This window comes from Elgaria multicarinata, chromosome 1 (assembly GCF_023053635.1).
Source record: "Elgaria multicarinata webbii isolate HBS135686 ecotype San Diego chromosome 1, rElgMul1.1.pri, whole genome shotgun sequence".
In the NCBI taxonomy this organism is placed as follows: domain Eukaryota; kingdom Metazoa; phylum Chordata; class Lepidosauria; order Squamata; family Anguidae; genus Elgaria; species Elgaria multicarinata.
This window is the reverse complement of record NC_086171.1, coordinates 163,152,241-163,180,146: the sequence shown is the minus strand read 5'-3', so window position 1 is coordinate 163,180,146 and position 27,906 is coordinate 163,152,241. Positions and strand designations below refer to the sequence as shown.

The window sequence follows — 27,906 nt, the reverse complement described above, 5'->3', positions numbered from 1 at the left end:
AACCACATCCCACATCTGGGCCTAGGGGTCAGAGATTTCCTGGCACCTGTTCATTCTAGAAAACGATAACTGTTTATGAACAACTTTTTGGGGTAGGTGAGTGGCACTGTTACAGGTCCTATTGTGGCCATTGCACTGGGCTTTAGGCCCAGTACTTTATGGCAGGAAGAGATGGGTCAAGGATGGTTTCTATTTGAAGCAGTCACCACCTAATTGTGAGTATTTTCAGTGTTTGAGATTTAACCAATCTGCATTTCCACATAGTGAAATATAAATGCATGTATCCATTTTACACCTGAGAGTGGTAGAGTCAAATTTTGTTAACTGCTTGTCTTTGTTTTCCTGAGGGAACATATTGTATTTGCTTTTTTGACCTGGCATGCTTCTGGATAACCCAAGATTTTTTACTCAAATCTTGGCTAAAAAGATTTTTTACTCAAATCTTGGCTAAAAAGATTTTTTACTCAAATCTTCAATTCTAATTAGTGCACAAAAGCTTCCTCTATTATTACATGAAGACAGCAACAAACTGGAGACAGGGCCCAATACAATGCTTTCACCCAGAAACATGTTTTCCCTTTTAAAAAAACATTTTACTATCCAGATTAAAGAATTCAGTGTAACTCAAAAGTTTGCATAATGTATTTGAATTGTGGTCGGTCTTAATGAATTATTCTACTCTTTCTGTGAATGTTATCACAGATAGGAAAAGATAGGCCTGAAGAGAAACTGATAGGAATAGAAAGAAGTGCTACATTTTAATAGTTTCTTAAATATTTATTTCCAATTTATTTAAAGTTGTCAGTCGCTATTTATATTATTAAAAACACTTGGAGCTTGAACTTCTAGCAAAAATATACATTTCATTTTGAGGATTGCTACAGTATTGCATCCCACACGCACAAAAAGAGAGTGCATACTCCTCAAGTGCTAGAAATGTCCAGAATGTCCTGAGGGATAGCAGGGTGTCAGGCGAAGAATTCTTCAAGGGTAGTGTGTGAAGATGAAGGTCCAAGGCAGGTACTCAAAGCTAAAACCTTCAAACCATTATTTTAAGTGATTTGCTCATCTCTGGCTCCTGCTACATGAATACTCCAAATCGTTTTACTAAGACAGATCCCACCAGCCTCACACCAGTCCTGAGAGGTAGAGGGGGAATATCTCAGTTATTCCAATCTGGAAATAGAGGCACAGCAAAGTCAAGTACCAGCCATTACATCAGTGCAGGGCTGGAAGAAGATTGCATGGATGAAGCACCTTGCTTCCCCTGCACTAACAAGAAACAACAACAACATTCCAACCAATTACACATAGTAGCTATCATGTATAGGTAGTGAGTGGAACTATCCTGTGGCCAAAGACTACAAAGGATTCCATAAACATGGATTTGGGAGTGAAGACAAAAAGCGGCATGTAATGGGATTTGCTGCTAAAGCACTGCTGGTCCTCGAGATTGGAAATGGTAGGAAAACCATTTGCCAAATTCCCTGCCAACAGTGACTCCAGAACAACACAGATCCTGTGGCAGGGAGAAACAGCTTGATTCCAAGAGAGCTTCGGCTATTGGGCAGTACAAAAATGTAATAAATAAAATAAAATAAAACACAATAGGCCTTTGTATTGTATTGAGACACATAAGATGAAATATGGCTCAGATGAGAGCACTTGTAAGATCTTAGCACTGTATTTTCAAGAATTTATTCTTACCAATTTGCCTAAAGGAAGACAAGTCCAGCATTGCAATACTGTAGCACAGTCTTTAACAGGTGAGTCGGGACCCAGGGGCAGCTCACAGCAGTGCTGCCACAGCCCTTTTGTTGCGTGGAAGGGATGGGCTCCACCCCTTTCCCACTGGACTCCATGCCCTAGGTGCATGGGCTCTTGGAAGGAAGTTGCATGTTGTAGGCTCGGGTTACAGGTGGAACCTAGTTCTTGACCAGTTGAAGATCACTGTTGTAAGGTAATCAGCAGATGATGGGGTTCTTCCCTTACCAGTTCCTAGTTGTGACCCAACAAGCAGCTACACAAACAGGTCTTGCATTTGCTGTTATGTATCCACACTACTAGAAAGGCAATCTTGCATCAAAACGACCAAGTATTATCTGATAGATTCAAAAGAGGAGCTTAGAGATGATACATGAACACTGTGGCTGCAATCATATCCTCACTGAACTTGGTTTTTAGCCTGCAAAAGTATTGGGCTGGGGTGGGTGGGTTACTTGTCTGTCTGCATTTCTGTGTTGGCTGCAAAAGGGAGGTTCCCTCCTCCACGGCTAGTATTGAAAAGCAGGCTGCTAGCCTTTCAGCAAGCTAATTTTAAAAATGGCCCTCTGGCACAGAAGAGTCTTAGGCCATTGCTAGACCAGGCTATATCCCAGGCTGATACCCGGGATCGCCCCTGTGCGTCCAGATGACGCACAGGGGATCCCAAGCTCAGGGAGGGATCAACCCTCCCTGGCCCCGGGATATAGCCTACCCCTTCTAGCCCGATTTTTCCCATGGTCTCAGGCTGAGCCCGAGACCACAAGTGTGTAGCCCATTCCACCGCTTTTCCTGGCTCTGCACAATTACTTGCGCGTAGCTGGGAGAAGCTAAGGATGGGCGCAGCGCTCCCCAGGAGCGCTGCACCCATTGGGGGTAGGGTGGGGGGAGCGGGAAGAATGATTTTTTAAATAAAAAACCCACAACTTACTTGCATCCGGCCCCTTTAAGAAAAGAAAAAAATGGTGGGCGTGATGGCTCTCTTTGTGAGCTCGTCACGCCTTGCGTGTATACGAGGGAGAGATCCTGCGATAGTTGCATCGCGGGCTCTCCCCTCGTCCAGCGCGGATTTTAAGGTAGGTCTAGCAAAGGCCTTAGAGTCAGCAGAGACATGAAGTGGGCTGGTGGAAAAATGGGAGCAATCTGTTCCCCCTTTGCCAGCCCACTCACGTATTCTGCATGGAATTTCTGGCAGCCAATGGCTACCAGGTGAGTTGTTAAATATAAGCCCGATGTGTAGGATTGTGCTGTAAGAGCAATGGGCCTGTGGAGGTGAAAGACTCTGGTACTTTCTGAAAAACAGCTGATCTCAGAGGCATGTGGCCCACTTTCTCAGGTCATCTAGGCACAGAAAGCTACACAGGATGTTCTTGCAGATGGTGTATTTCATGGATAGGAGCATGAGTCAAGAGCTACGGCCTCCGAGGGAAAAACTGGTACTACAACTATTATTTACCTTCTCCTCATAAGGCCAATGAAAATCCAAATTAAAGATGTATGAGCTATGCTCCTTTCTCAGAGATATTAGTTGTACTTTAAGGGAGAAAATGTTTAAATATTCCGACCTGCTAATGTCATGAAGTAAGATACTGAAAGCTCTTTAGAGTTCTCTGCACCAAAATGTAGCCATGAAGACAGAATGCTGCTGTCTGGAAGCTCTAGAAAAACAGGCAGAAAAACTACATCATCTGAGCTGAAATGGTGAGCTCAAACGATTTTTGCACCACCTGGAAGTCTGTCACTTTATACTTCTATAGGTATTACATTGTTAGCTACTTCATGTTCTTTTGACAGTAGTTTCCCCATCCCAACTCCTCGAAAGTATGCAAACTATTTTAAAAGGTACAGACACACCCAAATTTGCCTAAGGCCACATTGCAAAAAAGTAAAAATAAAATAAAATAAAGAAGTACCAGAATTAAAACCACAAAGCCCTTAGGTCACTCTCTAGCATCATGCTAATGTAATATGATGTAATTAGATTAGCATGATGCTGGGGATGTATTGTAAGTCACAGATGGAAGCCAGACAACTCACACAATGCATCAACCATGACTAGGCAGAACGGCCCCAGGTGGTCCACACATGCATATAACAATGACCTCCCTGCAACTGGAAATCCTTCTGCACTAACTGGCAAAAAAGACCTATGCTCAATGTGAATTTACAATAGCAAATGGTGTTAGGTGAGATCCCTAAGGACTGAACCCAGGGCCAACCCAGGAAGGTAAAGGAGCTAAGAATGTTTTAGTCTGATCTTAGCTTCTGGGAAATATACAATAAATTGTTGTGACTCTCTGGGGAGGAAATGTTGATGGGTGAGATGTTGAAATGCCATTTACTTATTCAGTGGTTCTTGCTAACACTTTTATTATGAAGGTAGGCAAAACAATGGGCAAAACCAGCACAGTGTGTGAATGGGCTTGTGGCAAAGGCACAATTGCAGTTCACGTATCAGGAGGCCTCCTTCAGATCTCTTGGGCAGCTTGGTGAAGACCAAGAAAGGGGAGGGGGAAAAGCATCAAACAACAAAAGCAGTCGTCACTGTCTTCACTAACATCCTTGAAACACCCTCATCTCGCAATTGTCTGTGCTGCACTTTTGAGAGCAGAATCCACATATCCCCTCAGAGAAGGGTGCTTTTTTCTAAACTCCAGAAAGTGTCAAACTTACCATAGCTCAGAGGAAGGAAGCAAATTGACTTTTGGCAGCTGCCATCTGAGAGCAAATTCCCACCCCCATCCTCTTTCAGGCCCAACTCCATTATTTGGCAATCACTGTAGTGGTGCAAGGAATGGGGTAAAAAAGCACATCTCCTTGCAGTAACTTAGCAAGCATCCACAGAGAGCTTCAACAAATGGCATCAAAGAGCACCCCAAAGAAAAAAGAGACCAATATGGAGGACAGGAGGTATGGCCTTTCATGCAGAAGGCGTATCCATTTTTGTGCACCGAGGAGAAGAGCAAAGGCCTTTCCCCTCAAAGAGCCTTCACAAGGAGTGTTCGTACCCTTCATCAAACACTTGGAGGTTTCTTTGGGAAATTTATACACATACACGCCCTTTCTTTGTAACAACCGAGAATATATGACTTAGGGCCAAGCTAAAGTTCAGAGTGCAATATAAAAATAATATACAACGGATATATGATGCAAGTGCTGTTCCTGTACCTGCTAGACATGCTATTGCTTGCTTTAATGGTTTGGACACAATCTATGTTGTCCAATAGAACAATCCAACCCATGCTTCAAGCATTATTTGCAAGGTGTGTGTAAACACATCAGCTGCTCTGGAACGGTATAACAGCTGATCTGAAGCAACAGAGATTTAGCTTATGATGTGCCTTTAAGTTTTGCTTAGTGTATGTTAACGGAAGCCCTGACCTACCACCACATGGTAGATACCAAGTCTTTTGCTGTATGTACAGTACTCAATCATATAGAAAAGCAATTCCAGTAGAAGGAATGGAAGACACGGGGATTTCTTTGCAATGTACAAAGCATTTTGCTGGATTCCATGGCTTTAACCTATCTCATAAATACAGACTCCTCAGTACATGTCCTTGTAAATTTCCTGCAGGAGTGGGTGCAGAGAAGTCTCCGTCTCTGTCTTTTTTATCTTCTGCACCAGCTGTGCATGCTCAGTCACTAACTGTCGCAAGTCAGCCATTTTCTGCAACAGCTTAGGGAAGAGGTATTGAGTATCTGGGTGGTTGGCCTGCAGGTGGAACTCAAGGGCCTGGAGGATATTATCTTGAATCTCCTCTACCTGTTTAACGTTCATCAGGCCAGGACGGTCTACAAAGAGAGAGAGAGAGAGAGAGAGAGAGAGAGAGAGAGAGAGAGAGAGAGAGAGAGAGAGAGAGAGAATTATTTGTTAAACATTTGCCCTTCTTAACAAGATTCTTATGAATATTTCACATTTTACCAAGAAGAGGTCAGCCTAAATGGCTCCTCAAATGTGTATATTTATGTTTGCAGCGAGCTTTCTTCATAGAGGAGCATTAGTCCATGGAACACCTTGTCTCCTGAACGCATACACAAGTACACGTGAAGCCTGAAGTAACACAGTCCAAAAAAAAAATCTTAACTATTTGATGATGCTGATTGTATAAACTGGTGCAGAAGTTGGAAAAGCTAGCAGGATTTGAAAAATAAGACACACACCACTTAAAGTGCTTTTGAGCACTTTTACAGTTGTACTTCAACCTACCTGCCTTTTTGTGCTACCTATGAATTGGTGTCTCCTACAGTACATTTTTAGTCTTCCAACCATTATCTTTCTCAAAGAGGAGTATCACCTAAATCTCACCCCCATATTTTAACATCTCCTTCTTATACAAAACTGTCTCTTGGTCATTACCAAAGCTCCCTTATAATGCAATTCCTTGCCATCTTCCATGACTGTGGCATCTTTCAAAGCCCCCTTTTCTTTAGTCTCTGTTGGAACTGATGAGATTGGGGAAAACGCTTGTTAATCTCTGAGGGTCCCCCACTGCTACTCCTTCAGAAGGGCAGCTATAACCAACATTCCTAAAATTGTTAAGACTTTCTCCAATCATTTTAAATTCATCAGTGAAAAGCGCATAAGTGAAATTGAAAAAACCCTCCCTCAACCTGATAAATTCCATCAGATATAGGAAACATGAAGGAAATGGCGATGAGGCAGGCAACAGCCATTTATCTTGCCTCATTTACACATGCCCTGGTTATATTCAGACTAGACTACTGTAACATATTCTAAATGGGGCTGCATTTGAAGACAGTCTGGAAGACAGAGCAGAATGCAGCGGCCTGGATGTTGACAGGGATGTTGAAGGACCACTTACACTGAGATGAACCTGCCAAGGCATTAAGATCAACTACAAAGGCCTTGCTCATATGCCTACCAGGAAGGGAAGGCAGGCTGGCAGACATGAAAATAGGGCCTTTTCAGCAGTGGCACCACATCTATGGAACTACCTCCCATGGAACTGATTTTATTATATATTGTATGCCACCTTGAGGAAATACCACTTTTTGAAAAGTGACCAATACATTTCTTAAATAAATAAATGTATATATTATGAGACTGTCACTAAACATATTGGGAATTGTGGTAAGGTGCATTACCTAAAGTGAGGGAAGATTCCTAAATGAGTAGCAAAGCATTTGAAAACATTTGTGTAGCTTCAGCTAAAATTCTTGGCCTTTAATGTGCCGCCAGGTCACAGCCACCAGACACTTGGGAATCTCTGTATACAAAAGCTGAATGCATTCATTTCAAGCATCTTTTCCTCCGAGCTCAGTTTGCATGAAGAGGCAGACCAATGGAGCATTTTAAATGTGAGGCCAGCAGTTTGTTATCACTACCCATAAAGAAAATGTGGGTTATTTTGGTCCTACTGTAGACTCTGGTCAAACCAGTTCTGCAGGTTTTTGGCACAGTAACTAAATGGGAAATACCTGATCCTCCTTTCAAAAGAGCAATAAATACAGTAAAAGTTTTGTGGCTAGTGCTGCATGACCTCACTAGTACCAGATAACACATTACTCTCCATCCTCCCCATAATTCCCAGAGTAGTTTTCCAATTGTGTTTTTTTTAAAAAATAAATAAATCACGTATTGTACATAAAGTAAGGAAGGGGAAGGGAGGGAGAGAAGGATGAGAATTTAGGTGCACATCTGCCTCTTCTAAAAAGGAAAATAGACTAGTGCAAGCCTATCTACTCTCCTTGTCTGCTACTTAAAGATCATTTTAAAAGCAGTCTTTACTGAGCAGTTTTTTCCCTTAGTGCAACACTAGAGCCAACATCTATATGTGAGAGACTAAACAGGCTTTTCAAGGAGAATCTACAGCAAGGTTAGCACCCTTCTTCACTACATTTGTCTGGTTAACCAGCTAAGGAAGCTGAACTGTGGCTATTGACAATGGGGAAATTGCTTAGAAAATGTTACACTTGCATGCACTGTGACAGCCAAACTAGATGGCAGAAAAGAAACATGAGGATCCAACCTCAGCATCTCAGGCAGCCTTAGCGCACACAATGTAGCAAACATTGCTGAATTTGATGGACGCCAGCTTGTATGGCTTTAAAAGGTGATTCAACAAGTTCACAGAAGATAAAGCTAACAAGGGCAGTATCCTATGCGGCTACTGTGCCTCTGCTAGTTCTGTTGCACCAGCAGGACCTACTGCTAGCGCAATAGGATGTAGCGGTTCCTGAAACCACTCCAGAAATTATTAGTAAGCTTTGTTTTCACATGGGGACAAGTCAGCAGAACTTTCTCCTATGAGTTCCATTGACATGTCCTGTTGTGGAAAATCATCAGTTTCTGTTGCGCTAGCAGTAGGTTCTGCTGGCGTGAAGACAGTTTAGGATAATGCCCAATGATTGCTAGTCTTGGTGGCTATATTTTACCTCCAGTAATGGAGGTATTTTGCCTCTCAATACCAGCTGCTGGGGAACACAAGCAGGAATGTGCTTTTCTCCTTATGTCCTGCTAGTGGGCTTGCCATAGGCATCTGGTTGGCCACCGTAGGAACGGCATGTTGGACAAGATAAGCCTTTAGTCTGTCCAAGAAGGCTCTTATTTTATACACTTCATCCTGCCCTGGAAATGCCCAAGTAGCCTTTGAAGGTTTTCCCCTCCAGCCAGGAATCAAAACAGAAGTGAGCATAACTAGAAGAAAAACAGTCCAGAAGTCATTTTCAAGGGATAACTGGTGGGAAAGAGAGGTGTTGTGCCCGTCTGCAGGTCTACCGATTCTCCTCCTGGCAAGAGCCTGCCCACCACTGTATTCCTGTTAACTCATGTTGGGACAGTATGTTTGGCAAGATACCATTCAATTCAGTTCTGAGAAAGAAAAAGACCTGGGGGTACAGAAGAGGTAACGATAAGGTCAAAAAGTCCAGAGTTCTGAATAGAGGATGGGAAGTACAGAGGACTAGCAAAGAGCTAAGGAATGGAGGGAGGTCAGGGAGAAGAGGGAAGAGCAGGAGACAAAAATGTTAAAATAAATTTACTTTAAAAAGATTATTAAAAAAGAGGTATGCTGAAGGATAAGAAAAAAGTGGGCAGTTGGATGTTGTTGTCTGGACATCTGTAGTAGGAGACAGTAACCCAGATCACTCTTGAGAAAACTTGAAAACAGGCATATGCTTTGGGATTGGGCTGGCATATCCAGGGGGGAAAGGCCGAACACTTAAAATGTGCAGTGCAATCGTATGCATGTTTACTCTGTAGTTAGTCCCATTGTGTTCAATAAGACTTAATCCCAGGTAAGTGTGCATGGAATTGCAGATACATTTAGTGATTAGATGAATTAGTCACTCTAACTTTTTATCAGGTCTGCATTGCTAGTGTAACAATCCCATCCTCAGACCATCATTAACTACCCATAGTCTGGCAGTACCTCCTGTGTTACCATAGTCCTGTCCCCATCAGCCAGTTTCTAGAATGCCCATACTATTGCTAGCAACTAACTCCCCCTCCCAGCAGCTCAATGGCCACCCAGTCTCACCTCCACACAGGATGATGGCAGCTACAAACAGAGACAAGTCACTGTCATCCAGCTCCAGAGCATTGAACTTCACAGCAAATTCAAATTTGGGCTCCATGATTTCACTGAAGGGCTTGCGCAAGCTGCGCAGGAACTCACGTGTCACAAAGCCATTCCCATTGGCCACCAGGAGTCCATCCTTATTCATGATGGAGGCAAGCATGGCAAAGATGGCCTCATGCACCCCGTATTTCAGCAGAGTCACTTGGTCATTAAGATAAAGGCTGATGAAGCTAGGGATGCTCTTGGCAAATTCTGTGAGCTCCCGCACAGTCTCCACTGTTGTGCACTGACAGCGATAAAAAACATGGACACCAATCTCCTTGTATGGTGGTATCCCATTCACCAGCTGTTTCCATACCAGACCCTTTTCTGCTTGCCACAGGGTATCCATGTCATGAATCACAAAAGGCTACAAAGAATGAACATATAAAGTTAGGATTCTGTAGTGAGGAATCCAGCCATAGGCTGTACAGAGTGACTATATGCATATCAACTGTGCCTGGCGCTGCTGATCATTCAGAGCCTTCCACCTTTGCACCAATCAATAGAATGCAATGTGCACAACAATGAAAATTACAGTTACATGAGTTTTATACATACAAGAGACACCTCTGCCATTTTAGGAAGCAGCCCAGCTGTATTACTCAACATCCAGTCTTGAAGTTCTCTTTCAGTGCTATCAGAACATCCACAAAACTAAGTGCAGTTAAGCCCAAACATATGTTTTTGTTACCATTTTTGGAACAGGAGTGTTTTCAGGGTGTCAGATATCCTGATCATGCAAACAGCATGAGGACTCTACAAACACCCACACTGATTTCTGGTTTTCTAAATGGATCATCAACGGTAGTACAATCCAAGTATTAGCACCAAACCCACATGCTACTTAATATTTCTTTGTGACTTTCCCCAGTTCCATCTTAGAGAGCTTTGCTATTGAGTGGTAGAGAATGAATGGTTGAATGCTACATTCGTTGGAGGAAGCAGCCACTTGGATTCACCCCAATGAAACTTACTAATGAAGCAGCAAAAATCACTGGCCCAAGTGCTACTGTCTGAAATATTGTGCAGCGTAAGTTAAAAGTGCATCACTAACAACAACAAAAGCACAACTAAACTTGACACTGCTAAATCGCTGTTGCGCAAGTGGTGGAGGCCGCTAGAAGAACACTCCTCGCAGGATGGAAGAGAATGGGTGGGGGCAGAAACAACTTGTTGAATTCTGTCCAATGCATTCCCAGACCAAAATGGAAAAATGGGAAATTTGGAAAAAGCATGTAACATTTTCTTTTGAAACGGTTTCTTCTATTTCAGCATGATAATGCTGAGATCTACTGTTTCTAAGGCAAAGTGATAAAACTTACCTTTTGTTTACCACCGTTTTTGACTTTTCTCTTTTCCACCCCACATATAATGCACTGCAGTAAATGGAATGGGTAACTATCTCTGACTATCTTTGCCCAGGAGAAGTAGCAGCTAGTACACCAAACCAAATTGGCAGTAAGGTGATATTGGGCCCGTAGTAACAAAACTGGATCAAGGAGCACCCTCAAACTGTGAGCCTGATCTTTCAGAGGCAGTGTCACCCCATTCAAAACAGATTGAACATCATTACTCTGAACATCACTCTCACATTTTTGGCTATTTTAAGCCACTGAAATTAGACAGCTTCAGTTTCATTTGGAGGCCAACGGGACTGAGGTACTTACCGGGGTGCTGCTGGCTTTCCCAGTCAAAATACCTCGTGCTTTCTTTTTGGTCATGTTAAAATTTTTCAGGTAGGCATTGTAGATGTGCTTGGAAAAGACTTTCAGGTCAGCCACCTGCTGGTTCTGGCAGTTGATCTCAGTCGCTGTCAGTCCTGCCACTAGCTTCCTTTTCTCAGCTTCTGGCATGCGGCCGAAACGAATGGCTGAAGCAACATAGCAAAGCAGGGACAATTAGAGATCTTGCATTAGAAAGGCTGGGAATGGCTATGTTTACAATCATGTCATCATATCTTTCTAACTATATATTTACTGAAGATTTTTCATAATAGGCAAATTACAGACAGGGGGCCGGGAATCAAGACATTTTATTATTCATTATATTCAACATTCATCCAAGGAAGTACAGGTGGTTCTCGCCATCCCATATTTGTCCCCAAAACCAACCTGTGAGATAAGGTTAGGTTGAGAAATGTAAATTGATTCAAGATCACCCAGTGAACTTCAGTGGCCAAGTGGGGATTTAAACCTGTGTCTTCCAGGCATAGTCCAATACTTTAAGCAGCACGCCACACTGGCTCCCAAACTAATTATTAAATTAAAAATAAGCTCAAATTAATCTAAAGATGCAACAAGAAAAATAGACTGGAGACAATAGATATGACCATGCCTTTCTAAGGGCATATCCCTATAGGTCTTATTTAAGAGATACAATCCCAAAAGGAAATACATGCAGGGTATTTCAGCTCAAGGGATTTCCCCCAACCTACAAAGCTGATGAGGATAATTGCCAAAACAGCACACAGGCTGTTCATGGCTGGCTTCCCACAGCAAGCAGAGTCATGCCCTGTTGGGAAAAAGATACCTGCCTTTTCCCAGGGCACCTTCCACATGGCTGATTGGGTGCTCCAATGCCCCAATGAAAGAAATAGGTAGGCAGGTATAATGAAGTCTATGGCACAGTTGCAGCTAAGTGATATTGTGCCACACACAAATCAACTGTGAGTGAAGGAAGCTGCTGTATTCCGCTCCGAGGCACATGCAGCATTTTCCCCTTTATCACCCTACTTGACAGGTGAAGTGATCAAGCCCTGATTCACATGCTCTCACTTCCAATGTCTTGCATGTCGTGGTAAGATGTTAGGAATGTGACAATGACCTGGTTCATATGTCATGGCAGCAAATCATTGGTTACTAAGACAAGATTCAGGGGGATGCACATCATCTGCTAGCCACTTCGACCTGATTGGACATTCTGAGCATGATGTGCGAACCCAGACGTTAGCCCATGCTTTGTTGTTGGGTTAATTTCTGAGTTATTTAGCACCTAAACAACCCATTGGTCCATGTTTGTACATCACACTGGCAACCTCTGCTCTCACTGATCAGAGGTTGTTTACAGAAAACGGAAGCTGCACACAGGCAGCATCCATCTCCACAAAGATTGGGTTAATTAACTTACAATTTGCCACCAAATGTCACCATGATTTTCGAACAATCCTGCTATTTGCCCCTGAAAGGTGCTTCTTGTTGCAAATAGCATCTCTGGGGACAAATGGCTTTGGGAAATGCTATCAGTAATATTTTGACTTTTGCTCTGGAAAAGGCAAATAAACCACAGGCTCTTCAGAACAGATAAATACTTTGAGAAGTCAAGGACATATTTTTATTTTCTGCTGTTGTATTTTTGCTGCCTTTTACTGCTGAAAATATTTATATTGATTATGGCTGTTTTATTAGCTACCCTAAACCACCCTGGAAATATTTAATTGAGGGTTTTAAATCAAATAAAACTTGTTTTCAGAAACAAGGAAGTCAGACATCTTTATGACATACCAAGTCAGGCATCCCCCCAAAAAATCTCTAGTCATTACTAAATGTGTTGCCTACAGTAAATACACAGTTCCATTTCTCACTGTGCCCTTCACCCTTCCATCAGAGCTAAAGGAGGGAGGCCTCACCATTGTGTGACATGCCCAGGGAGAGGCATTTCTGAAAGCGGCAGTACTGGCACTTGTTTCGGTTCTTTTTCTGGATCTTACAGTTCCGCTCACATTTCTCATACTCCAGCTTCATACGGATTGTTCGACGAAAGAAGCCCTGTGGATAAGCGAGCAGAGCAATGAGGAAGATGTTGGAAAGAAACTGGAAGATGGGTCATTCCAGTAACAGCTCCTTTCAAAGTGTCAGGAATAACTGCCAACTTGAATTTCAGGGCAGAGAAACATTTTTGGCAGCAAGGAAAGAGGCCTCGAAACAACAGACCTCAAAGAAAGCTTCTATCACAAGAGGTAAGCATACAGACATATAAGAGAACAACATCTATGTGTTTGTGGTAGCCAGGCAGTGGAGGATACTATACATCATGTCCTTTACTGTAAACTTTATAAAATCCCTAGAGATAAATATCTAACGAGATTTTTAGCTCCGTGTGCTAACCTCACCAATATGGATAAAATAAAATATTTACTCTCAAATACTGCCAAACCCATCATGCTAAACCTGGCTAGGTTCACTGTGAAAACAGAACAGATTAGAGAAGTTTTAGAGGACAATTACGCCATTTAAAGAAACGGGGGTCCATAGCTGTGTATTTATATAAACTATTTTGTACTTGTATATCCCTTCTACCTTGCTTTATATTGTAATGCTGGTTCTCTATGATGTTAACTGTGATTTTTGGCTAAAACCTACTTTAGGTTGCCTTAACAATAACAATAAACATATAAAAGAATGCTACAGGGAGGCAGGAAGCCCAAACATGTTTGTCCTATATACTAAAAAAGACATGAAACAATCATGAAATACAAAAAATTGCCACCAGGGGGATATGAATAGGCAAATTCCATCTCCTGAAGATCCTTGCTATCTCTCCACAGCATTATTTGGCCTTGAAGAATTTTGGCATTGTTTAGACACGGAGTAACTCAGCTCTGTCAGCATCTGTGGTGGGGGATGGAATTTTATGATTGCTACAGCAAGCCAAACAATTAGGAGCAGGAATATGTTCACAGGTGCCCCTTGGCATACGTCAGCCAAGGATAAGTTCTAAAAGCAGTATCTGTTATCTCAGAGAGACCAGGGATTCACTGGGGAACAGTGAGACTGTGGAGAAAGGTACAGAAGATGCTCAGTTGGAGAATGCATCTGCTATGAGAACTGCCCAGACAGCTTTAACTACTGGGTGGTATAGAAATTCAATCAATCAATCAATCAATACAAATTATGCAAACACCTGTGCAGCTTAGTGACAAATTCCAGAGGGGTACCCATGCTAGTTTGAGCATGCTTAGGAGTCTTACTACTTGCCTGTGTCAAGAGGATATCGTTACTTTGTGTTCTTTGAACACAGCATCTTATTAATACTATATTGGCTTTGCAGAGTGGGGCCTCTGTACTGCACTGCCAGAATAAAGATTTTTCTAAGACCTCTACTTTGATTGTGGCAGAGATACACTTAGATCTTTAGCCTAAGAAGGAAGGATTCTGCTTTCCTTCTACAGTTTTTCACTGAAGCCCAATGGCCTGCCTCCTGTAACCTTCAGGCTGTACAAGCACTGTGCATTACATATTATACATACCTTGCAACCCTCACATGCATGCACTCCGTAGTGGAACCCTGATGCCTTGTCACCACAGACCCTGCATTCTACATTCAGACTTCCTGAGGTTGCCTCATCACAGCCCATCTGGAGTTGATCTGATAAAGAAGGTGAAGAACTCTGGGAAAGATCTAACAGGGAAACAAAATTGAAAGTCATTACATTGCTATTCTGCAAAAGGAGAACATTCTCACTTGCCTTTTGCATCCCCAAGACACAATCAAGTCATTTGCATTTGTAAACTGATGAGTTTTAGAGGAAGTGCCAGCTTCAGCCTGCATCTTGCATCAGTAGTATAACATTGATACAAGCCAAGTTATTTAATCCATTGTTTATGGTATGTTTGTTATTTCCTAGTTTTGTTCATGCTTAGAACAGATAAGGAACAAAGACTAATTCCATCCTTCCAGTTTGGAGAACCTAGCAGTGCTATTGCATTAGGGTCCCAAAACTGCAGAGAAAGTTTAAGTGATTAAACCCAGCATTCCTCAACATGCAGTTATGAGAATACAGGAGTGCTTTCAGAATGGACTTTCTTGCCATTGCAACCAAGCTAATGTCTCCTCTCATTCTGGGCATTAGAACTTCTCTTGTTACCTTTACCTTTCTTTTTCAGGCTAAATTACATTTTCTTCTTTAGTAGAATCATTAAAGCTTTTGTGGCTTTGACGGTCAATAAATTAATTGATAAAAATGTTTTAAGGTAAGTCAACTCAACTTTCATGTCTCTACAGCTCAGTTTACTGGCAAAAACTATGGCATAAGGCCTAAAAATGGTTAACACCTGATGCTTCAGAGGAAGACTTTCCCAATGTCTAGTTCACAAATCTGAACATGGATTTGCAACAAAATTGTGGTAGAAAGAGACTTAGAATCTTAGCCTAAAACGTTAATTTTACTTTTTCCTACTCACCTTTTAGCCTGATGCTAAAAATAATTTCTTAGATCCAGACATGTTCATCCTGATGTGGGACCGGCAAGTGCTAATGTAGCACTATAGCCATGTCAGCACTAATTCTCTTAAAATATGTGCAGACAAATTTAAAACACGAACTGACATGGATGTTTCCCCCATGGGATCAACTCAGCTGCCTTGAGCCTTTGCAATATGAATAACAGACAATATACCAGTAGGGTGAGTACTGATTTAGTTAGCCTGAAATACGAGGGAGAACAAAGTCTGTTCACCTTTTTTTTAAAAAAATGTAGTTAATGTGACACATGTACATTTATTCATATGAAATGCCCATACAACACTTCTTTTTTTTAAAGGAGGGGCAATCAGTTTAAAAAGAGTTACAAATTTATTCCAGGGATGGGAGGGATGTAGGTTTGTGATGTAACAGGTGCCGCCAATCCATGCTGTGGACAACTAGCTTATGTTGTAGTATACCTAATCAATGAACCAGTCTTCCCTGTGCTCCACACGCAAGAGAGAACAGTATTTGTTTAGACTCACCATATTCTGTTCACTTCCAGAATACCCAAATAATGTTATAACTGCATACTGCCTATAGGCAGACTATAAACCTGCAGGCAGGCCCTGTGCTAGTTTGCCAGTTTATTATATGTACAACAACTACATTGTATACATTTAAAATTACATTAATCATCAACAGTTGAATGCTATGGCTATTCTCATGCTTCATATTTTAAAGTAGCAAAGGAGGGGCCTTTTAGTGAAGGTGAATCACCCAAAAAAGGTTCTGCCATTATAAGCCTCATTATTCTACTGCTTATAAAAATGACACCTGTAGAACTATTAACATGAAACCTAGCATCCATAAACTACCTGATGTGGTCTACAATCGTGCAAAATTTTGAATTGATCCAATATAAATTGTCAAGATACAGCAAATTAAAAAGTGCTGAAAATTTACACTTTTGTAGTTTTTACGCAATCTGCGGCTCAGCATATTGTATATTGCCTTCAAATTTGGGAGAAAACTACTGATCTATTTTATTCAATCTTGTTGAGGAGGTGTGCCTTTCATTTGGTGAAATTCTGAGCAGCAGTTTAAAAGTTAACAAGGTTTTTCTGCCCCATAAAAGCCTGTGGCAACCATTGCTGGCAAAGTTATGTCAGGCTTGCTCAGTTTAACTCTGAAATTAGAATGCTGCCAGTACTCCAGTATTTTGAATTCTACTATTCCTGTCAGCATTTTGACAGTGGAGTAGGAGGGAACTATCAATTGAGTGAGGCAATTTTGAAAGCTGAGGGAATCACTCTCACTGACAGATCGCTGACGAAGAACAGGAAGAAAAGGAAACAGCTATGCTGGAATCCTGTGCAGGCTTACTCAGAAGTAAGCTCTTCTGAACATAGAGTATTTATTTATTTATTTATTTATTACATTTCTATACCGCCCAATAACCGGAGCTCTCTGGGCAGTTCACAAAAATTAAAAACATTCAAAGTATAAAACAACAGTATAAAACCATAATATAAAATACAATATCTTAAGGTTACCTCATGTTGGTTCAAGCTTCACAAAGCCAGGAAATGGGAAAATTGGGCTGTTGCCTAAATAGATGTGCTCCATTGTTGGCCTAATAACCAACCATTTGGGGGGGGGAATCCCTCCACACAACACGATAACCCATAATGGGTTAAATAACCAACCGTCGTCCATTTAAACCACCATTGATTATTCTGTTGTCTGAACCCAGTCAAATTGTGCTTGTTTTCAAGCAACAAACAGGCATGGGCCAACTCACAAGAGCATTCCTCTAGCAACATAATAAGATTCAGATGCTTCATAAAGCAATACAGGAACAGGACAGTGTGGGACATCTTTACTGGGTCCCCAGCACTCCATCCTCCCCATCTCGATTTGGGCCTGAAAGACCAAGGAAAAGTTTGGGTGCATGGAGGGTAAGTTGTAAGGCAGCACAATTTGTGACATTAGCACAACATCATCACTGATCACATCTGTTAAGGCATCAGCCTAAGTTTCCAATTTCCTGACTTTGTGAAGCTTGAACCAACATTAGATAGCCTTAACTCTGGTTTTAAACCAACAGAGTGTGTTTAAATCATTGAACTATAAAATGTATTACCTATTTCTTCGATTCTAAGACACACTTTTCCCCCCATATAAACATCTCTAAAAATGGGGTGCGTCTTAGAATCGCAGGTGTGTCTTAGGGTTTTTTTTTCTGTTGGTGGTACTGAAATTAGTGTGCATCTTACAATCGATGGCGTCTTACAATCGAAGAAATACAGTAGTCCTGGTTTCATCATGCTTTGCTCACTTGCACCAAATCGGGTCTGCTATATAAACTCCCCCCTCCCGAACAGAAACAGACAGGAGAGGCAACAGAAGGTCTAGTTATGAATATTTTTTCTAGATTGACTAAACTATTTGGGTCCTTCTGCAGGATCATTTGTACTGGCTTCTCACTCTACTGGAGTATGGAGTAGCTGGGTGTTGTCTTTCATTGGCTGGTTGTGGATGGAATTAGCTGTTTGAGGCAGAAGGCAAACCATAAACATGAAACTGGAATTAGGATGAAGGGAAACACACTTTATAGATGAGCTTGACCAAAGATACCAAAAGGGCAAAGATGAAAGAGGACACAACCAAAACAGTTATCTAAAGTGTAAGGGCTTCTGACACGAAAAGGGAGAAGAAGGCAACGTTCAGGCATAAGATAAAGAGTGATAATCATACTGAAAGAGGAAAAAGATCTAAGAGGTTTTCTGCATTTTCTCAGAGGAGAGAAAGCAAAGGAAGCCAACACATAGAAGGCTGTGCAGTGGTCTAAACCAGGGAAGTTCATTTGGTTTTAATTTGACCCCTCACAGTCGTACCAAATTTTAATCAAGGCCAGTACAACATTTGCCTTATGGGAAAAGAAAAAGTCTAGTTGTAATAGAGATATTCCACATTTTGCTAGAATCAGTCTTTGATTTTGTATGTAATTGCACTGTTATAGTTTTTATTGTTTTATGCTGTATCTTTAACGATGTATCTGTTTTGTGAGCCACCCAGGGAACTTCTATTATGTAATTATATATTACTATATTATGTAACATAGTAATAAATAAAGAAAAGAATACATTTAGAAATCATATATGTAAAGGTGGTCATTGAAACTGAGAGTACAAATGGGACTACATAGAAAGAGCATAGCAAGAGAGAAGAGGCTAAGTTCTGAGCCTGCAGAACATCTACAAGAAGGAGGAGAAACCAAAAGGGAAGCAGAAGTCAGAGCTAGAATAACGGGCAGGAGAAAACAGAGAAAACACAGCCAAATCTGAGTAGGACAGAAGTAACATCAAAGGTGGCATTAAGGACAAAAATAAAGGAAGAAGAGGTGTCTAGACAACAAGCTTAAGGGTGGGGAATCAATATAAAGTATAGATCATCCTGTAACAGAAGTGCACCTTCTTCTGGCAAGATTAATGTTGTCCTACTGAAGCCAAATTACTTGAAAAACCTACTCTACATATAAAAGCCAACTGCTTCTTAAAATGACTACCTCTCCAACCTACCTGTGTAGCTGATAGAAGGTGTTGAATTATCTGGTCCTTCATTTGGGTCTGAGGTTCCACCTACTGTCGTCACTGCCTCTTCCTCTTCCTCCTCCTCTTCCCTGACCTCAGGTACTTCCTCCTTTGGCTGTTCCATAACTGTTCACCACCCTTCAGTGCCAAGACTGCAGCCCCTGTCATAGCTCTGGCATCATCCACGTCTGTCTGGAAATGGGCCCCTATCAGGCTGTTCCTTCTAGCCTTCAGGAAAGAGAAGGAAAACGTTGAGAGGCATCAACAACAAACACAGATTGTGCTATGGAGCTTTGCCAGGACCTCATGGCCAATTAGGCCATTCTGCATACCGAGATTTCTATACATTCTGCAAGGCCAGCCCCATATTCTGCACTCTATGCAAACTAGGCAAATGTATTCTAATTACATGATGTGCATTTCCATATATTTTGGATGGCAAGGCAAGGACAAGTGCCATCAAACTCAAGGAAGGAGAAAGTGCACGGGCTACTCGGGATGGTATAAAGAAGCTATGAAAGATGAGGTCCTTTTCCTTTCTCAACGGAAGATCCTTTTGACCTCTGTCAGCAAACACTGAACTCATTATTTGTAAACTTTCCTACATATAAATAGGTGAGAAGAAAGGTTATCACCTGCTGCTAATCTTCAGCCAGTTTTGCTACCTATCTCTAGAGAGGCTGATCATTTTCCAGAATATTTCTGCACTCTGGTCACTTTCCCTCTTAGGGCCTGTTTACAGAGTATTTGTTGTGTACATATGAACTATTCCCAACCTTTTTTGGGAATGGATTGCATGGACAAACATATGGAACAGAAACTCACAAACATGGCCATTATTCCAATGGTCACAGATGCACAATGGTCACACTACAGCTATTGAAATTGCTGCTAGCCATATCCTTGACCTCACAGTGAATGTATGATGTTCACACGGTATAAAAACATACCGTGTGAACTGGCTGCCCCTCAATAGATATTTCTATACAATGTTCTGTACAAGGGTGCTAAGGGTGTTCTATACAATGCAGCTGCTGAGGCTGTAGTTGAAGCATAAGACTGGTGGGGAGAGCATATTGCCCTTTCCCCTCAGTTCATTTTTTTTGCAAGACATCCTTCTCAGAAAAACAGCCTGAGGGGGGAGGTTTAATTAGTTCCTCTCCACCTGAACCATCTTCCACTAATTGCAGCCCCAGTAGTTGCATTATGTAATCTAGCATTCATTTATTTTTAAAAAGTTAACAAAAAATAAATCCCAGATTTCTTCTACCCCACCTTTTCCTATCTAATTTATGCTTTTTATACTTGGGCAATATTATGTTTTAAATGTTAGGATTTATTTTTGAATTTGAGTTTTAGAAGCAATAGCCCATTTCACTGCCATCTAAGCTGCTGGAATCAAACAGCTATTGAATTTCCCTCCATGCCAAATAATGTTGTGTAAGTAAGGTTACAACTGTTGGCTCAGAGCTGCCTGAAGATTTCAATCCTTTCTTAAATAGACAATGATGACAGGGAAGTAAGAGACTGGGGGGAAAGGAATCCATCAAGCTAAACTACTCCTGCGATCTAGAGCATTATATTTCTGTAAATCCCTCCAAATGTCATGCCATCAGTCAAAACCATAGAAAATCTCTGCTGTACATATACTTTCTTCCCTAACACAATGCTCATGCAATTGGGGATCTAGTACCACAAGTGCAATATCTTGTCCCCATCACTTAATTGAATGTAACGACTAATTTTGCTGGGAGATATATGGGGAGAGGTAGTTTTACTATAGGCACACAGCTGCTTTTATTATCAAGGGATAAGTGCACTCCAGCTCTGCAGAGGGAAGTGCACAGCCTTGTTACAGGAGGACAGGAATACTTTGTTGGTTTTAATCACTTCATTTTTGTTAAAAAGCTAGATGAGCACTCTTGCACTGAAGTAACAGGGAGCACCCAAACTCCAAAAAAGTTCTTAACACACACAACAGATAAAATGTAAAGAGTTCACAAAACACACTAGTCATAAGAATGGGGTTGTGTAGTAGCTAATCGAAAGTGCTAATATCACAATAGATATGGCTAGCTCAGAGCAGGATGGGGGCTGGCATTTCATTCACTCGGTAACAAAATACTGGGATCACATGCTAAGAAAACACAATATCCCTATAACAGAAGCATTTCCTTGGGGGAAAATGCCTGGATCTGAAGAAACGAATGAGTAAAAATGTATGTTTACTGCATGGGAAAAAAAGATAGTTTAGAAAGGTCTTAAAATCTAAACAATGGGAGCTTTACTGAAAACTTTATCTGGATTAAGAGTATCATCACTGCCAGCTTAGTCCACAGATGCACTAAAGAATGTGGAATCATCACTTGTATTTATAGGCAGGAGGTTATAGGAGTTCAGAGAAGCAGAAACTTGCAAACACAAACACCATTTTGTACATCACTTTGCTTCCAAAGCAACATGAAATCAAAGTGCATACAATCCACTTAAAACGAAAGTCTGTTTATTTGTGCAGATGAGGAAGTAAGACAGAAAGGAGTCTGTGAGAGGACAGGCATCAACAGGACTCCAAAACAGGCACCCTTGGTTACTGGGCCAACTGCCACACCCACACCCACTTCATTTCATTTGTAAGTGTTAATGAAACCAGCACAATATGCATAAATACTAGATACTTCATGACTAAAAGATGTTCTGTATCGGACACAAGACAACAGCTAGTTATTAAACTCAAATCATACAATGGATTGGCAAGAAGTAGGCAGAATGACTGATTACGTGCTAGAGAGAACAACCTCTCCAGGCTCAGCTGAGATCACGCCACTTTCCATCTTGCTTTGAGACGCCCATCATTTTTACATTTGGGTGTTTACTTTTATTCAACATGTTGTAACCAATTCTTCTTTTTGCTGCCAAAATAATTTGTTCTGAGTGCTTTCTTACCACCCTAAGCAGATGTTGAATTTTATCTAGTGACAGGGATGAACAACAAGATCTAGTGTGCATTACTATTATTGTCCTCGTTCTTGCTTCAGAAAGATTAGCAAGTCTTACCCTCACCTTGCCGACTTGTGCATCCCCTGTTCCCTATGCAAAATTGTTATTATTGTTAAAAGAAAACTGTTAAAAGAAAAACCAAGCAGAATAAGAATAGCATATGTTTTTGTAAAATTGAAGGGCAGCATACAATTTTATTTATACCTTACATAAAAAAGAACAATTTGTTCAAAAATGAAATGTTTTTAAATGAACAATTTTAATATACTGTTTTAATCTTTTATTTTTTTATGTTTACTGTTCCGGAATCTATTTTAGATATGGAGCAATATGTAAATATTGCAAATAAAAAACCCCCTACTTACTATGCTATTTTATGTCTAAGAGATATTCTTGTATTTTCATTATATCACTTGCCATCCAGTGCTTTGCACAGGGAATGGGAGGTGGCACACATGGAGCATCATGCATTTCCAGGCATGCCTTAGTAATTAATTCCCTATTTCATATAAGAGAAGACTGTATGTCTCCATTGTCATTTATAAGCCAGTAGGCTTATAAATACTGTCATCTCAGTACAAGATACCATATATTGATCAGACATAACAGCACAGATGCTAGGGTGGCTCAAGGTATTCATATTTTAAGACAAGGCAGTGATTTATCATTGCATATGTAACTCAGTGACAAGACTGTGGAAGAAGCCAATATAAAATACAACAGAGATGTCAACTGCAACCAAGGGAACACAGCAATTGAGCAATCAATCCCTTGAATCTGGGTAATGTGAAAAAATCCCACTTTTGCTATTTAACTTATTAGTTGTCCTATTATAAAAGATACTTTCTTTCTAGCCTGACCTTGCAAAGCATCAGTTTCCAATAACCAGATTATATTCTCCTTTTGTCTGCTATCTTAAAGAGCCTGTGATTTTCTCTTTCTCTCATAAGAACACTGATACCAATCTTGTGGCTTCCAAAGAGTAGAAACGGAAAACAACTACCAGCTGGTTGCTGTTATGCTGGCCCACACAAAATGACTTGGTGGCACTAAGACCAGACTTTAGTAGAAAGGTATATCTGTTCCACAAAATGATGCCTTCTGCAACTGGTAGTATGTCTGGCTTGCTTTCTAGAGAGCTGGCAGCTGAGTAAGAATCAAATAAATAACAGAAATGGAATTCCTCTCTCTCAAAGTGGACAACTGAGACACCATACATACCACAATACTATCACAGGAGGAAAGGAAAAATATTTACACACAAAATTCAATGTTTTCTTCAAAAACTTCTCTCACTATAGGAGAACTAAGCTGACAAGTTACCATTTTGTAAGATCTTAGTCAATAACATTACTTGTAGCAGCCAATTTAGCCAAACTATAATTGCAAAATGATGCTCCGTGATGGTTTTCAATTTAATTATTTGATGGGGCACTTTTTCATCTCTATCTCCTACTCCTATAACTAGCCATATCTGAAACAGCTAAAGTAGGAAGCAAATGAAGGCTTAAAAACATACTGTCATTTTCATACTGTAACCCCTGTAGAAAATGGTGACGTAGGCTGAAGAGCAGTCTCACCATGACAAATCTCTGTCATTCTTTTGTTTTTATGTTTTGTTATAAATGCATCCCCATCAAGATGAAAAATACTTATAACAATTGCCTTCCACTATATTGTACAGAGATTTCTCATCTTGCGGCAAGAAGCACATAAATGCACAGAAGTCATTTGCAGCTCTGCTACTTATATGCATCAGTCCAACTGTGATGCCTGGGCTAAGCAAGAATATGTAATGCTAATGCTCCTTTCTTTTAGAACCATTTCAATTTAAAATAGGATTTGTTGGCAGCTGGGACTGGCTAAAAATAAACATGTTACCAAATTCTCTTCATAAAAGAAACTGTACTTCTTATAGAAACATGTGGGATGAGGGTTTTTTTAAAAGGAATTTCCTACTTTTACAGCAACCGTCTTCAATCTGAGACCCTTCAGATGTGATAGGAGTTATAGTCCCAACATATCTGAAGAGCACCGAGTTGGAGGAAGGGGGATTGTATAATCTGAAACTGATTTACTAGGAATAGAAGATTCCACTTCTCCATTTCTCCCTTCCTTTCCAGGACTGAAGGCAGTTATTTGTGTGAAGCTGAAATAGAAGTTTCCTGTATAAGAATTCAGGAGGCATGAGAGAAACAAAAATGTGCTATTCAATGGTGCTAATCCTTATGCCTCAAGGCTGGGCTTTGCCTGTCAATTCCATGCAGCCACTTCAGTGTTTCTTGAGATGTGCACCTGAACCAAAGAGAGGGTTTGAGAACTACACTCCAGGTGGAGGGAGGGGAAATGCCCAGAACTCTCTATACTTTCATTCCTTAGAAGAACTGTGGGGAAAGAAACATTAATGCCTTTGGCGGGGGGAATTCAGTTATTCCAGTTAGGCAGCATCCTGTTACTTTTATTCTTCAAAGAATTCATAGCAATAAGTAGCACAGAGTTAATGGAAACTTTCTAGATTTATGAGAAAACAAGAGAGAGAGAGAGAAAACAAAACAAAAAACAAAACCCACAATCATACAGGTAGAGAAAAAGCTAAACATATATATGTGCAAATCAAACAAAACTCCATAATTCCAAGTGTGCCTGAATGCAGACCAAGTCTGGGAACCCTACAGAAGAATCTTCTTAAACCAAAGGATTCCAGGTGTGTGTATGTGTACCTGTGTCTGCATACATGCACATGCAAATCTAGGTTTATCCTCCCCATACCCCGTACAAAGTTGTAGCTCCATCCATTTATCTATTTTAGGGACTAGAGAAGGAACTTGCCCAACATCTGGCTCAAACAACCATCTTAGTTTTCAATTACAGTGGAATTATGTTTTAAAAAAAGCAAGAAAAATAATACAGCAAGTTTTTAAATAAGTGGAGAGAGCTCCCCTTTAGTGCCTCATAAAGGACACTGAGACCCCATTCACATACAGTGTTATCCTTGGCCCTCTCCTACACACTTGCACCATAGGAAATGGCACAGAGAGAGGAAAAACTAGTCACTGTAGTTTGAACGTAATGAACTGAATCTTTTTCTTTTTTAAAAAAAAACCCTACATAAATATGAATGCAAGATCATCAGGAAGAGCATCTGGTGGAAGTTTGGGAGGGTTGAGATGAAGCTAGGCATGGAAGACACATACTACGACACATACACAGTCAATTCCGCCAGAGCAGTGAGGATTACATATTTAGTTTAGAAGGACTGTGCACATGTTTGCTTTCTTCACAGCACATTGGCACTTGAATATGATGCTGGTACATTCCTTGAAATGTTTCTCTGGAGCATGGTACGCTATTTCTTTAGGCAAGCCCCAAACAAAATTAAAGCTTGCTGACTGCTAGCTGCTTAAGCAGAACAGACATGGTCTACCTCACTTTGAGGCATTAATCTTACCTACAAAACACAGCATAAATCAAACACTACAAATGTCTGGTACATGTTTTAGGAGTGTGACAGATGACAAAGTAAGATTTTACAAAGAAGACTTACTTTACAAAGTAAGACTTTACATAAATGCCAACATTTTGCCACAGGACTTTGCCTTCAACACAACAAGGCCCCACTTTAAGCTCAGAGAATTCATCCACCATTCTACGCTGCATATTCAACTTTGCTACACAGAAAAAATATTGAATGCATGACATAGAGCATAAAATGTATCACCTATAGCCAATGAGTTTTGTTTTGTAATGGGCTTCAGCTACAGAAAATGGAGCTGCAAACCCCATGTTAGGCATTATAAGAAAAGGAATTGAAAATAAAACTGCCAGTATCATACTGCCGTTATACAAATCTATGGTGCGGCCACTCTTAGAATACTGTGTACAGTTCTGGTCACCACACCTAAAAAAGGATATTATAGAGCTGGAAAAAGTGCAGAAAAGGGCAACTAAAATGATTAAGGGGCAGGAGCAACTCCCCTATGAGGGAAGCTTACATCAACTGGGATTGTTTAACTTGGAAAAAAGGAGGCTAAGGGGAGACATGATAGAGGTGTACAAAATTATACATGGTATGGAGAATGTGGATAGGGAGACATTTTTCTCCCTCTCTCAAAATACTAGAACCCGGGATCATCCCATGAAGCTGGTCAGTGGGAGAGCCAGGACAAATAAAAGGAAGTACTTCTTCACACAACCCATAGTTAAATTATGGAACTCACTACCACAAGATGTAGTGATGGCCACCAATTTGGATGGCTTTAAAAGGGGGTTGGATAAATTCTTGGAGGCGAAGGCTATCAATGGCTACTAGCCCTGATGGTTGGGTGGTATCTCCAGTATTCGAGGCAGTAAGCCTGTGTGCATCAGTTGCTGAGAAACATGGGTGGGAGGGTGCTGTTGCACCATGTCCTGCTTGTTCATCCCTGGCCGATGGCTGGTTGGTCACTGTGTGAACAGAGAGCTGGATCAGATGGATACTTGGTCTGATCTAGCCTGGCACTTATGTTCTTAAAATAAATTATATTTTATTTCATTTGACCTACTGTAATTATTATGAGAGCCAGAAATTACTATCATGGGCGAGATATGAACTGCCACCTTAAAGGTTACGTTATCATGGTTTCAAGATTAAAAACATTTCTGAACATTAAATAAGAACTGTTCCCTAACATGTACTGCAAAACACAATTTGCAACACTGTACAAGTCAGGCACTTTCACCTTAGTGAAAATTCTCACTCAATACTAGAGTCCATCAGACGGGGGGGGGGGGGATCACGGTTCCCTACTATCACTTCTCTGCTACCGCTTCTGTTGCACAATGCTTCCTCTTTCTCACAGAGAAGAAATAGGAAGTAAACAACCTCCACGTGGCTCATTCAGTGGGCTGTTTTTATCGCACCGCTTCTCCTGAACATAGCAGGAGATAGCGACAAGTTCCATTTCTAAAAATGAATCAGACTTACCGGGGGGGCTTTTTTTTCCATCACAGGAAGAAGGCTAGAAGGGGCGGAAGAACATCATGAATAGGACCTGCGAAGATCCATGAGTGCCCAGTAATGAGTGTGCAATAAAACACTCATCTGATGACGCGCCTAATCTGTGAACTGAACCTGGTTGTGCTTCCAGACAAAGTTTTCATCGTGCAATCACTCTGCCTCAATCATGGACATATTTCATTTGTAGATCTGCTGTGTATTCTCACTACTTATTCGGTCCTTTTTCTTATCATTAAAGATGTTAAAATGGAACAACTTTCCAATGTCTTTTGATTGGTAGTGCTAGGAGCCATTTGTTTGGAAGTATCTTGACACCACCACCACCCTTATAATGACACAGCTGTAGAATATACCAGCCTTAGAATTAGCAGTATACACTTAGCAGAATATCCTATTGCGATTAGCAGAACCACATACAGCAATGTCCATTTGATGTCTCACTGAAGTTAGTGAAAGTTATATCTAGATCTAGCGATAAGTAAGTAAGAAGTAAGAAAGTAAGTATCTCTTAAGTAAAAAGTTTCAAATCAAGATACAAGTGCTCCGTTCAGATTGGGCTGCAAGTGCTCCACATAGCTATCACTACATCCCAACAAAACAAACTTTATCCAGATTACTGAAAATTCCATATTCAAAATTCTGTTTTTCTTGCAACACCTCTGCATTCCAAAGATGGCAGGGGGATTTGTTTCCTGTGGAATTAGTACTAACTTAAAAGCCTCACTCATTTCAGCAGATGAAAGTGAGACCAGCCATCAGCCTAAAGAGAACTAACACAGCAAGTAGGAAA

The 27,906-nt window shown here is 40.8% G+C and overlaps 1 protein-coding gene and 1 long non-coding RNA gene across 12 annotated transcripts in view; one reads left to right on the top strand and one right to left on the bottom strand.

The window, feature by feature from the left end:
• The first annotated feature begins 77 nt into the window (after positions 1-77).
• LOC134409082 (uncharacterized) lies at positions 78-27,323 on the top strand. The gene is made up of 3 exons (XR_010026156.1): positions 78-215; positions 13,082-13,302; positions 27,110-27,323. It is a non-coding gene; the product is annotated as an uncharacterized LOC134409082 (long non-coding RNA).
• The window catches only part of PPARD (peroxisome proliferator activated receptor delta), a 60,669-nt gene continuing 33,519 nt past the window's right edge, over positions 757-27,906 (bottom strand). For 5 of the 11 annotated variants that reach the window (XM_063141593.1, XM_063141577.1, XM_063141601.1 and 2 more), the window contains 6 exons: positions 19,112-19,351; positions 14,593-14,744; positions 12,973-13,111; positions 11,015-11,217; positions 9,264-9,714; positions 757-5,556 (listed from right to left, as the gene is read on the bottom strand). In XM_063141593.1, the coding sequence (XP_062997663.1) occupies positions 5,309-5,556; positions 9,264-9,714; positions 11,015-11,217; positions 12,973-13,111; positions 14,593-14,744; positions 19,112-19,247 (1,329 nt within the window). In that variant the 5' untranslated portion in view covers positions 19,248-19,351 and the 3' untranslated portion in view covers positions 757-5,308. Of the gene's footprint in view, positions 5,557-9,263; positions 9,715-11,014; positions 11,218-12,972; positions 13,112-14,592; positions 14,745-17,331; positions 17,340-19,111; positions 19,352-27,906 lie in introns of those variants that run through there. The other 6 variants (XM_063141609.1, XM_063141618.1, XM_063141636.1 and 3 more) reach the window with 5 other exon arrangements.